The following is a 12,953-nucleotide window of genomic DNA, read 5'->3' on the forward strand; positions in this document are numbered from 1 at the left end:
GGTGGCCCGGGTACTCACCTACTTCACCCGCCTGCGCACGGCGGCCGCCAACCCGCCACCACCTCCCCAGCCGCGGGCACACCTGGGCGGCGCCCGACTCGCTGGGGCCGCCACCAACTCCCCGCCCACCCTCCGGGCGCGCCGCCGCGCCGACAACCTCCACTTCCGGCGCGCGTGAGGAAATGAGGCCGCCGCCGCGGCGCGCGCCCGCCCCGGCCCCGCCCACGCCCGCCCCGGCCCCGCCCACGCCCGTCCCGCGCCCAGTGCTTGGCATAGAAAAGCTCAGTAATTGGCGTCTAGTACTGATTAACCCTGTATCTGTTACAAATGTGTCTGTGTGTGTGTGTGTGTGCGCGCGCGCGTGTAGCCCAAAAAACGATTTGTGGAGGCTAGGAGAGTGCGGGAGGCAGGAAATTACTCTTGCCCGAGCAAGCGTCTGCAGGGATGGGAGTACCAGCTCCGGCCGGACGGCTGGCTTTGCAGGAGGGAGGGACTCAGCGGAGGATGGCAGCGTTTTCCTGCCCGGGAGCCTTTGCCCTGGGAGCTGGAGGGGGCGATGAGTGCCTGCGTGGGCACTGAGCTAAGGACTGACAGGTCGCCAGAAGTGTCCGAGCATCCTCAGGAGGGCTGGGCTGCGCGTGAGGCCCCAGCGAGGAAGCCCTGGGCTGCCAGTCACTCCATTTCTTTGGATCTGAATTTCCGTATATGTGAAAGGAGGGGCTTGAGGTAGACTTTCTAGAAAATGGCTTCGAGGTCTCACATTGTATGACTTTAGTGGGTGGCCCTGACATCCCCTACACTCGGATGCGTATTCCAGGGACATCCCCAAGGCATTCTGTCCGGCCCTGAGCTGAGCAGGTGACGGGATACCGGGCAGCAACAGCCCCTGCCTGTGTCTGGGCAGGACATGGCTGTGCTAAGAGGGGATCTGCCTCCCATCTGGGCTCTGCTCTCCTTAGCGGGTTACCTTGGCAGGCTATGTGGGCTTAGCCTCTCTAAGCCTCAGTTTCCTCAGCTGTGTTATGGGGACAATAATAGTACATGCTTCCTAAGATTGTTGTGAGGATTAAATGCAATTTGGCATTTGAAGTGGTTGGCACTGTGCTTGGCAGGTAGGTGGCAGGCAGTCAGAGCTCATTGTTATCGTTAAGTGCATTAGTTAGAGCAGAAGTCTGGGGCGACTGTGGTGGTACATCCTGTAGGAGTGGCAGCATTCCAGGGGGAATCTGTTCCTGAAATCACAGCTGTCTTCAATGGATGTTGCTTGTTGGGATGTCTTTAACTTGGATGGTCTCCTTGGATATGTCCTGTGGAGAATTCCATGGGTAGGAGAGTCTGGACAGCCTACTTCTAAGCCAGGCTTGCTGAATGTCCAGTCTCTACCCAACTTCAGGATCTCACTCCTCTCTCATGTCACTTCTGAGCAAATGAAAACATTTATGGTTCTAACACCCCTTCCTCCTCAACCTGGCCCAAGAGTAAAGAATTCATCTAGTCATAGACTCCATGGGTCTGTAAGCTCCTGAAAGTAAGGACCATGTCTTTTTCATCTCCCAGTACTTTGCACATAGTAAGTGTTCAACAAATATGAATTGAATTGGTTAAAATAAGAACATGCAACAATCCCTCTCTTGTTCAGAATCTCTACCACTTGACCAGCTCCTCGAGCAGACGGCATGCCTGATTACATTTTCTGCCTGCCGTAATTAAGGTTTTGGTCTGGTTGGCTGATTATGTTCTAGTGTGAGTTTCCTGACATCCCTGTGGAGTAGGTTATGGTCCTTAGTTTACAATGGAGAAAACGGAAACTCAGAGAGGAAACTGCATAACCTCTCCCAGGACAGGACCTGGCATGAACTCATGGCATAGGGTCATTTCTTTAAAACTATTCTTTGAATCCTCCGTTAGAATTGTTTTTAAAATAATTGAGGTTCTGCCATCAATGGATTTAAATTGTAAGCTTATTATTAACTACGAAATCAAATACTAAATGTATATAGTTTGAATTTGGAGAGAAGATAATGCTTAATTCAAATTCTATGGCAGATAATGGATAATATACTGGGGCTTATAAAATAAGTAGTTCACTTGGAAAAAATACTAAAGCACAACTGTGGTATGATTAGTATCAGAAGAATGTAGTTTAAAAAAAAAAAAACCAAAAATTTCCCACCAATCTCTAATCTGAGGCTTTTTTGTTTTAAACTATGAAGCTTTCCCATTCCCCTAGCCTGCCTTTGAGTCTCTGCCAAAAGTAAGTGATGGGTCTGATGCCCTGGCTACCACAAGCTCTGAATAAATAGCCTTTGCCTGTTTCATTTGGGCAAAATTCATTTGCTTCCAGTTTTCCTGGTAGCCCCGCCAAGATATGGTCTGCATCATAGTCTGCTTGTTACCTCAGACTACAGCCTTCAATCAGGTGTGGCACCCACAGTGGCCTACTTGTGCCTTGCAGTTCTTGGTTTTGGGTCTTACCTCTGCTCTCTTTGTGTTGAGTTCCTTGGCTGTTTATTCTCAGTTTGGTACTCAGCTTTTGTTATTGGTTCATATTTGTTTGGCATCTTTGATAGAATCAGTTCATTCTTTTGCATCCTTTTTGCTGTCTTTTGTGTTACTGTTCTGTGTTGTACTGTCTAAAAGTGTTGTTTGTCATAAGAAGGAGAATCATGGTGTAGAACACAGGCATAGTAGGCCCTACAACCTGTTGCTCCAGCCACCCTCACTGACCTGTGAGTTTGGGGTTCTCACCAGACTGGCATCCACTAGGACCAATGTTATTGCAGTTGCCAGTAAAACTGGATGGGGTTCTTCCATCTCGATTTTGTGTCCAGAGAGACATGAGGTGCACAAGCATTACATTCCTACCCACTGTTGCCAGCTCTCATGGTGTTGCCTAAGTCTAAATCCTCTCCTCCTCCAGGAAAACTCCTGCTTCTTTTATGTGGTCTCTTTGCAATCCCAGTTCTTGGGTCTATCTCTCTAAATGGCGAAACTTCACCAAGGATGCTTTGGGCCTTCAGTGGCCACTCTGAACATTCCATGTGAACAAGTTTGTTCATTTGAGAGATGCATTAGAAAAGAAGGGGAACAAGATTTCTCAGGCCCAGTGGTAGCATTTTTTGATTGGTACTCAGAGGTCACCAAATAGAATCCTGATTCAAAAATTGTTTCCCTAAACGATTCTTTGGCCAAAGCTAATGAGAAATTTGACAAATTTAAGCAACAACGAACTAGACTCATTTTCCTAGGAAAACCTTCCTCTGCTTGTCCCCCAGTTGCCTTCCTGCACACACCCTCCCTCCTTCCCCCCATCCTTCTGATCTCTCTACTACCAGCCTCCATTCACTCCTTCTTCTTTCCCTTGTCCAGACCCCTTCCCTCTCCCCAACAACTCTCCTAAGACCCCCCAATTCCATTTGCCTCTGAAGGTCCATTCCTCTCATGAACTAGGTATGAAGCCAGCAACCGTAGAATTTAAACTTTGGATCCAGGCTGAATTAAGAGCTATAATTAAGGACTTTCTCAAACCCAGACAAGACCAGCAACTATTCATAGAATAATTTAGAATATTTGGGGGAGTATGTGATCCAAGGTTACCTGACCTCTATCAACTTGTGCACGTGTTGCTCAGAACCTCAGGTGCTAAATCCTGAATGGAAAAGCTGAGTGGGCTCACCTGGAAAGGAGTCTACAGGATCCTTCTTTCCATAATAAACCTGAGAATCCACAAAAAGACTCAAAAGGTAGGGTGAAGTCTCCTAAAATCCCTACTTAAAACATTTCCAATAAAAACAGATTGAGCCATAATTCCATCATGCAAACAGAAAAGATGAATCTATAGGAGATCTTTGGGATAGGCTAGAAAATACATTGTAGCAACATTTGGGAGTTTAAAAAGTTGCCCTTTCATCATTCATTTTGCTAATGTAGTTAAACCTGAAATTGGAGACCCAGTTCAAAAACAGAAATTAAAATGGGAAATAGCCTCTTGACCTGAACAACAATACCTGGCAAGTATTTCGAAAGGACTTTAGAACAAAAACAAGACAGGACCCCAGATAAACTTGTGGCCCTGCAGATCAGTCAGGTAGCTTACTCCTCAACCAACTACCTATTGACAAGGACTCTTGCAGATATCATAAACAGAAAAGACACTGGGAAGAAGATTGTCCCATCTTATGAGAGAAACACCAAGACCAAGAAAAATCCCTCAATTCAGGTTAACGACCGTGCTCCAAGGAAGGAAAAGCACACAATACCTGCCATACCCTTAAACACTCAGGTGAATTAACTATAAATATAGAAAGTGTGTTGGTTTCCCAGGGCTGTTGTAACAAATTACCACAAACTGGGTGGAATAAAACTACAGAAATGTATTCTCTCACAATTCTGGAAGCTAGAAGTCCAAAATCAAGGTGTCGGCAGGGCCATGCTCCCTCCAAAGTCTCCAGGAGAGGATCCTTCCTTGCCTCTTCTAGCTTCTCGTGGTTGCCAGCAACCCTTGGCTTGTAGCTGCATCACTCTAATCTCTGCCTCCATCTTCACATGGTATTCTCCCCGTGTCTTCTCTGTGTCCCAATTCCCCTCCAGTCATTGAATTAGGGCCCACTCTAATCCAGTATGCCCACATCTCAATTTGCATCTACAAAGGCCCTATTTTCAAATAAGGTCAAATTTACAGGTTCTGGAGGTGAGGACGTATCTTGCGGGGAACACAGTGCCACTATAGATGGTAACCTCATCAGTTTCAGGCAGCTACTGGTGCTAATCTTTCTACATTAAACCTTGCCACCTTTGCTCAAACTTTACCTGGCAGTAAACAAACATACGTCATAGGTGGTAGTGTTTCAGATAATCCACAGATGTTCTCTATCCCCCGGCCCTTAACTGTAAGCCTTGAGCCCTTGATTGCAAACATTCCTTGCTGCTCTGTGATACCACCTCTGCAAATTTAATAGGGAGAGACTTACTTTGCAATATTAAATATACACCAGAGTATTTGGGACTATTTGTATTTGGGACTATTTGTGAGATTCCAGAGGGAATCTTGTCTCTTTGTGTCTGTCTTATTTCACTTAGCATAATGTTTTCAAGCTTCATCCATGTCGTAGCACATGTCAGAATTTCATTCCTTTTTAAGGCTGAATAATGACAGTCAATACCTTTTTGCCTTCACCTGGGGAGGGAATATGTTACAGCAGTGAAACTTTAGGGCGTCAATCCTTGGGTTCACCTTTCACAACTAGGAAGCAATCTGGAATTCCACACAATTGGAGGGCTATTCCAATAGGGGACCTCAAACTGAGGATTCTGAGACCCTCTAAAAGCAGCTGATCTTCAGAAGCAACAGCTGACTCAAGACCTTTAGAACAACAGATGACTTAGGACAGTGGACAACTTCTGCCCAAGATGTTGGATCAAGACCCTAATTCTTGTTTTGTTTGTTTTTATTTGCTTGCTTATTCTTCTTGTCATTTTCTATAGATCCTGGTTGTCATTCACCAATAATGGACCTTTTCCTCTCTTGTTTTTTCTCTTTATTACAATGGTTAGGTCAGAACATACTAATTCTAAATGCCATTGTTAGATTATCCCAAGCAGTAGCCACTGCCCTAGATCTTAAACTGACTGCTGAATCTACTATCCATCCCCAGAACCCCATGATGAAAACCACAAGGAAGTTATCTCATCAAGGGAGGCAATAAGGAATTACAGCTGTTGGCAGCTCCATTTGCAACAACATGGAAAACAACCTTAAACAAGTTAACCTGTGACTTTGCTGCTTTCCCAGAAAAAGAACCAATTATTACAATCTATTGACCAGACCTTAGGTAATTCTAAATTCGAATTCAATAACTTTCATAGGGTGATGAGTCAAATACTTGCCACCTGTAAGAGACCAACAGAGATCTAAACATGTAACACAACTCATGTAAGCCCTGGTTCCAGCCTTCTGTCACGAACAACTTCTTTCCTAGATCTCCACGTATCCCTACCAGATATTACATCTTCTGTGGTCAGGATGCCTGGTCCTGTTTGCTTCAGACTAACATCTCATGCACGTTAGGAATAATATTCCAAGACTTGTCTGTACAAGTCTTGTCTGTCTAAGTCTGTAAATTACCAAGGCTGAAAATTCCGAGCTCCAAAACAAAGTCACCCTTGATTATTTAGCACTCTACCTGGGGGAATTACTTACTATTTATGTGAACAATTTGAGCAGTGTTCCCATCGGTAGGAATCATGCATATAGGAGTGTAAGAAACTTATCACTAACTCTGGCAGAAGTCATTAGCAGTACCACCTCTTCCCTCGCTGGAACACAGATCAGTCCCATCTTGTTGGCACAACTAGGGATGGACAGTTGCGTTGCTCTAGATTTCTTGGTTAAGTCATGATCTGTGCCATTCCTGATACCACACTTGGATCAATGAAACAGGGAAGCTGGGACAGACTATACAATGCCTTAAGGCAAAGCTACTTGGGCTCTCTAAATTTGATCCTCATGGTCTATATGGGATTTGTTCTTGGCTTGGATTGGGGTTCTTGGTTCAAAGCATCTTACAGGGGTTGTTAACTGTTCTTGTTTTTGTCCTAGTGGTCATGATGCTGATTCACTGCATTCTATCTAGGTCTCAAATGCTTCTGCACAGCCACTTTCTCGTCAGATGATCACCATGATGATACAACAACAGAAAGGTCAAGAATACCTCACAGTACAGTTAACCACGGAGATGACTGAACAATCAGTCTCTAAGTGGTGAAGATCTGGACTTCTAAACTTACCTGAATTCATCAACCTTCAAGCAAGAAAATTACCAAAAGGGGGGAACTGAGAGACTGAATATGCGAACAGACAATGGCCAGACCACATATAACTGAAGATCTCTGACCCACGAACTCTGACCCACACCCTCTGCAGTAACTAGCCCAGAACGGTCAGGGTTTAGTCAATGACTGCCAGATTCCCCATTTTTTTGGCCCCAATTTCCAACTTGAAACCAACTAGAGAAAACCAAATATATTCTCCAAGTGATCACAAGACGCTCTGTTCCTAGTTAGCTGCCTCCAGTCTCCCCATGTAAACAGCCTCCAATCACAGTACACCGGAAGCCTCCTCACTATTTTTTTTTTCCTGTAAAGCTTTCCCACTCCTCTGCCTGCCTTTGAGTCCCTGCCAAAAAAGCAAGTGATCGTGGCCTCTTCCCTTGCTACAGTAAGTTCAAAATAAATAGCCCCTGCTCCTTCTCCTTTAGGTGGTCTTACTTATTTCTGCAAAGCTAAAGATTATAGGTAATTTACCTCTCTTAAAAAATACAACTTTTGGGGACTTCCCCGGCAGTCCAGCGCTTAGGACTCCGAGCTTCCACTGCAGGGGGCACGGGTTTGATCCCTGGTTGGGGAACCAACATCCCACAAGCTGCAGCGGTGCAGCCAAACAAAACAAAAGAATTTTCTGCCACAACATTTCTTTTAACTTCTTTCAATGACTATCCTGTGAGGCACCGGAATCCTTCCCGCTTCTGTGTCCTTCCGGTCCTTAAAAATTGTTTCCTATTATCTTACCTTTCTTTCTATATATTCATGAAGTCTCTCAACCCCTTTACCCTGGAGTTTTGAGCAATCCAAGAGCTATGGCCTCTCAAGCCCTGTGGCCACAGAGCCTCAAGGAAGATTTTCAAGCTCTTTAAAACTCCCAGAAAAAAGGTAGAAAATATGGAGCAAGGCACATGCTCTTGTTGAGAGGAAACTCCGAGGACAGAGGCTGTGACACAGGCATGCGTGGGCTCCCTGCAGTCCTCCGAACAAAGTCCCTTGCCTCAGGTAGCAAAAGGCAGCCTTACGTTCTTCCTTCTTCCCGGCTAGACCCTTCCCAACCCACAGAAATGACTTTCCTCTGTGGGGAAATGACAAGTGCAGAAAAGGACTGGACTACAGGTGAGAAACAAGTGCAGCCAAAAAGAGTACCGTTGACAAAACTGACATCAATAAATAGGGACACAAAAAATGAACTTTGAACTTTTATTCAAGAAACTGACAGTCTGCGTGGTAAATACGGTCTGTGTATGAAATATCAAAATGTTTTCTTTCTCGAAAAATGATTTTTTCCCCCTTAGTTTTAGAATGTACTTTCCTTACCTTGCCTGCCCACACCAATTTTGAACTTGAATTTGCTCAGTGTCCTCTGAGAGGATGCAGGATTACGGTCTCTCCTGATGTGGTACCCAAGTCCTGAAGTCACAGTGATTGGCGTGGTCTCTGGTCATGGCTCCCTCCACACTGCCTAGCCCAGGTCCCTGTGACACTGATGTCCCTGAAGCTGCCACGGCGAGACGGCCTCCCTGTCACAGCTCCCCTGAGAGATCTCCGTTGGCCAGGCCCTGTGATTTAGCACATACCAGAAACATCTGCAAAAATATCTTGCCATTTGACACAGCAATAAAAGCCTGAGTTGCACAGATTAACCAGGATTTCTTTCAAGTGTTCATACACGTGCCTCTTTAACTCTGGGTGTGAAGCTTATTCTCCCAGCTGTCACCCAGCCACCCATCCAGCCTCAGCTGCAGGCACAGCAATGCACCCCACATTGAAAAACTCTCTACATACAGGTTCTGGTTTCTCATGATCTCAGCCAAGAATCGTTCATGTGAATCCCAGTTCCCTAAAGAGGTAGGAGACTCTACAAAGTTCTTTTTTTTTTTTTAGCCGCGTGGCACGGTGTGTTGGATATTAATTCCCCAACCAGGGATTAAATCCGCGCCCCTTGCAGTGGAAGCTCAACGTTCTAACCACTGGACAGCCAGGGAAGTCCCTACAGTGTTCGGAATGAGGCTACCAAGGTTGCTGCCGTGGAGAAGGGGTGGGGCGGGGCAGGGCAGGCAGCCTCGGTGGAGGGTGTTTTCTGGATGTACAGGCCCACCCAGAGGGTAAGCACCACGTGCAAGTTCACGCTAAAGGGAAGGTGTGCCCTAACGGCTGCACGTGCCCTTCGGGCCCACTCTTACTACATCTTTTCCAGGGCTACAGAGATAAGGATTTCTTAGGCACTTTCTAGAACCACCCTAAATACCACCATCCAAATATCCTACATGTTAACATGCTCGAAGGAGGAGAGGAAACCATTTGCTCCTCTGCCTGGGAAAATGCTCTATTTGTAGTGGGGGAAATTATGCTTTCCCTTTGAATTTTCTCTTATGTGTTCAGTATCTGTCTAAGACCTGTTCTCAGACATTATATTCAAACTACATTTCCACCCAAATAAGCCGGCCTCGTGTCATCCTTTGTGGAGGTTGGTGGAGAATGTGCTTTTTCAGAAAAATAAACCACCCCCCCCCACACACACACTCTCTCTCCCCTAATGGAAGTTCTCTGCTCTTGAAAAAGGGGTTTTTAGTATTTTAGTATAAGCTTTTCTCAGCATGGGTTTCTAAACATTCAGAGGCAAAGGCTGTAGCAAGTAACTGACCCTAGAAATTACGTTTATTTCCTGTCCCTGTGGTCCAGATTGAAGGAGGAAGCTGAGAACAGATGCAGGTGCTGAGGGCAGGAGCTGTAGCACCGTGGGCCTGGGGCAGCCCCTGGGTGATGCGGGCACGTGACTGTGTGTGCACATGTGCACCCAGGACAGGACATAGGCCCTCAGCATACAACGGACAAGGCAACCACAAATCAGATTTATGTTGGTAACAACTCACGTTTCCCTATTGACCCACCTGCTCCTTGCCAGGTTTTTGAGGAGGAGCTCATACCATTCCTACACAACCCGACAGGAAGACATAAACAGAAGCATTTAGTATTTTAAGTTTCATAGTGGTTCGGGTCAAAATTTTTCCTCTAATGGACCTTCAGTCATGTCTATGCATTTTACATTCTCTCCCACAACTGTCCAACTCCAGCTTCAAGAAATAAGCAGTCAGCAAATCGCTAGAGAATACCTGAACGCGACATTGGCTGCCGCTCTCTTTTAGGGAAGGAAACCTAAAGGAAGGAATTCCTTGAATGACAGGATGAGCTGAGTTTTAACAATGACTATAAATGTGGCTGTTCGTGTACATATTATGCAAGACAAGTCAACAGTATCACCAAGAGCCTCCTAGTCCTTCAATCGGCATCACTTCCCCGGTGGTCACCACAACAGATTCCCTTGTGACATCTTACTCCTTATATTGAAACTTCAAAATCAGAAACCTGATGTTTCCAACCAGGAAGTTAAAAAGAGAAAAGAAGTTTACACATTTGAAGATACACGATTTTATTTACATAACTGAGATTATTTTCTTAGTCACCTTGATTACAAAAGCAAATTAACATGGTATGGTTTAATAACCTTTCATAAATACATTTAACAGATTTTAATAACGGACAGATTGCTACTTAATACTCAGTAATGCTTAATAGTTAGTAATTTCTGCGTATATGCATATGAAAACTCTGTCTGATAGGGCTAATAAGTATGAGTACCTTTATAACTTAGGAATAGACAATTAGATTATGAGTCAAGGGTTAATTCCCCATCACTGGGTCAGCCAGTTAGACCTGGAGTTCTCACCCTGCCGAGGACAAACCTGCTGCACCCGCTCACACTGAGGAGGCATTCTTAGTAACTTGACGAAGTTTATCCCCACTTCTGCATTTAACAAGATTATCATTAAGCACATCTGAAACACAAAAGTTTACCACAACTAGATATTTGTAAAGGAACGTATCACACAGCGTGTCTGAACAATGGCCCAAACTAAAGCTGCACTGCATCTGCAGTAAGTGTTTCTCCAGCGCTCTTCCTGGGTGTGTGTGCACACACAAGGGCATGTGCGTGCATACACACACACACACACACACACACACACACACACACGGCTCCTCCACATACTCATCCAAGCCTTCTTGGCCACAAAAATGCCATAATTTTACTGCTTTTGTGAAATGGCTATAAAATCCAGTATTTTAATGAGACGACATTAAGTCCTTTCACAGTGGTTTAAGTATGAAGCCCAGGCAGTGTTTTGGTAACTGACACTCTCCTGCAAAGTGACAGCACTGGGACAGAAAGAAGAGCCGCTGGGACTTCCCGAAAGCCACCCCGGCAGGATGGGAGGAGCGCGGAGTGTCTGTGACCACAAACAAGCAGCGAAGAATGATAAGAAGCTTATGAGTCATGGTCAGAACCTAAAAAACAGAAACGTCTTACCATAGCAGCATTACGTTACAATCACAGGAAGAGTGGATACATGTACCTTTTCACACAAGCTCTATAAGAGCCAAAACACTGTCTTTTCCACATCAGAATCGTAATCAGAGGTGTCACTGTCGATGGTACTTCTAACCTAACTAGCTGAACTGTCCCTTTGAAACTGAGCGTAAGTCCCGCCCACTAATGTGTGAGATGAGCCTCCGTCACTTTTCAGCGCTGGACGGGGGGACGCTGAAGGCTGTGGGGTGCAGGGATTCACAGCAGCCAAGCCTCTGCCGTCAGCAGTCCTTGGACACGAGGCCACTCCACTCAGCGGCCCCGCTCCTCCATACACTTCTCGTCAGGGGGTTAGTGATTACTCAGCGACGGGAACAACTGTGTCCTGGGAGCCCTCTCCCCTCACACCACCTACCTACACAGCAAACGCGGCATCACGTCTCTCCACTGTGCTAAATCTAGGAATCATTTTAATCATGATAAAAATCAAATGTCTCCTTAAGAAAAGGCTACATGATTTAAAAAAAACAAAACAAAACAAAAAAACATTCTCAGGATCTCGAAGGCTGAGCCGAGGCCTATCCCGAGGTCCCCTCTCCCTCTCCAGCCCTGGCTGGGCTTTGACAACCCTATGAGGCCTGGCCGGGCTCTCATTCTGAACAAGGACAGGTCGTCTGGGCCAGTTTTTTTTTCCTGCTGCCTTTTTGGTGTGTGTGCTTCATGTTTAAATCGTGTGGCCTCGTTTGGCGGCAACTGGAAAAATCAAACAGTTTGGATACTGCGTGAGGGACCCACACGTGTGAGCACGGAGTACGTGGTGCTCACTGCTGAACCCAGACCAGCGCTGGGTGCTGCCGTGGACTGAAGAGGAAGGGACACCTACATGTTGGACTCAGAACACTCGTCCAGAGCGCTACGTCTGCTGGGAGGGAAAACCACCAGCCCGTGTGAAATGTGCAAGGAGGGGCCAGCAGACTTTCTGTTCTCGGTATGTTTCTTCCCCTGTGAGTCCATTACCTTTCACAAAGAACTGTTAACTATCAAACGTGTCCATTAATTGTGCCGCGGAGGGTGAAACCATCCAGTTAGCATATACACTATCATTTGCATATCTCGGACACCCAGTGTTGGTGCCATCGGCTCTCGTGAGTGGTACAGGACTCTCTTCAGGCCAGTTCGGGTCTGACATGCCTAAAAATGAAAACAGATCATTTGTTCTGCACTGAAGAACCCAAACTTCATGTGCAGACAGTAAGGCCTTGGCAAAACTCCCTTTGAGGTTCAAACCAAACTTCTGGTTTCTGGGCCAACTGCCTTCAGAGTTTCGTGCTCCAGGTTTCCAAAACATGGGTAACATTTGGGGGGAAACATCACGTGCTCTCTGGTAACTGCAGCTTACCAGAAACTACCAATTTGGACTTTTATAAGCTTCAGACTCTCAAATCTGATAAATATTTGTTGACCTGTTTAACTCTTTTTCTAAGGCAGCATAAAGCATCAGCACCTTGCTGTAATACATGGCTTACTGCAGCAGGAAACTTTCTATAAAAAGTTCTCTAATGTAAAGGAGGCTGCTTGTCTTCCATCCCAGCCTACCACGGAGGAGAGGATCTTCCAAACCAAGGGTGCACGCAGGCGAGCCCCACAGCGTCGACAGGACAAATGGCAAGTAGCACTAGCCAGCAAGGAATCAGTGACCCAGGAGGCATGCAAAAGGAACAATCTCGGCAGAAAAATGCTTGAAACTCCAAGATTTCAAAACAAT

The 12,953-nt window shown here is 45.8% G+C and overlaps 2 protein-coding genes across 6 annotated transcripts in view; both read right to left on the reverse strand.

Moving 5' to 3' along the window:
- The window catches only part of CSGALNACT2 (chondroitin sulfate N-acetylgalactosaminyltransferase 2), a 57,943-nt gene extending 57,788 nt beyond the window's left edge, over positions 1-155 (reverse strand). For 4 of the 5 annotated variants that reach the window (XR_014249011.1, XM_082407458.1, XM_082407455.1 and 1 more), the window contains exon 1: positions 19-155. The gene's annotated coding sequence lies outside the window, so the exon portion shown is untranslated. The remainder of the gene's footprint in view (positions 1-18) is intronic. The other variant, XM_082407456.1, reaches the window with a different exon arrangement.
- A 4,897-nt stretch (positions 156-5,052) lies between these two features.
- RET (ret proto-oncogene) overlaps positions 5,053-12,953 on the reverse strand; it is a 66,673-nt gene continuing 58,772 nt past the window's right edge. Inside the window, exon 20 of the mRNA XM_082407418.1 lies at positions 5,053-12,379. Within this exon, the coding sequence (XP_082263544.1) occupies positions 12,222-12,379 (158 nt within the window). The 3' untranslated portion in view covers positions 5,053-12,221. The remainder of the gene's footprint in view (positions 12,380-12,953) is intronic.

The sequence above is a fragment of the Balaenoptera borealis genome (assembly GCF_965194805.1).
Source record: "Balaenoptera borealis genome assembly, chromosome: 10".
Taxonomy (NCBI): Eukaryota; Metazoa; Chordata; class Mammalia; order Artiodactyla; family Balaenopteridae; genus Balaenoptera; species Balaenoptera borealis.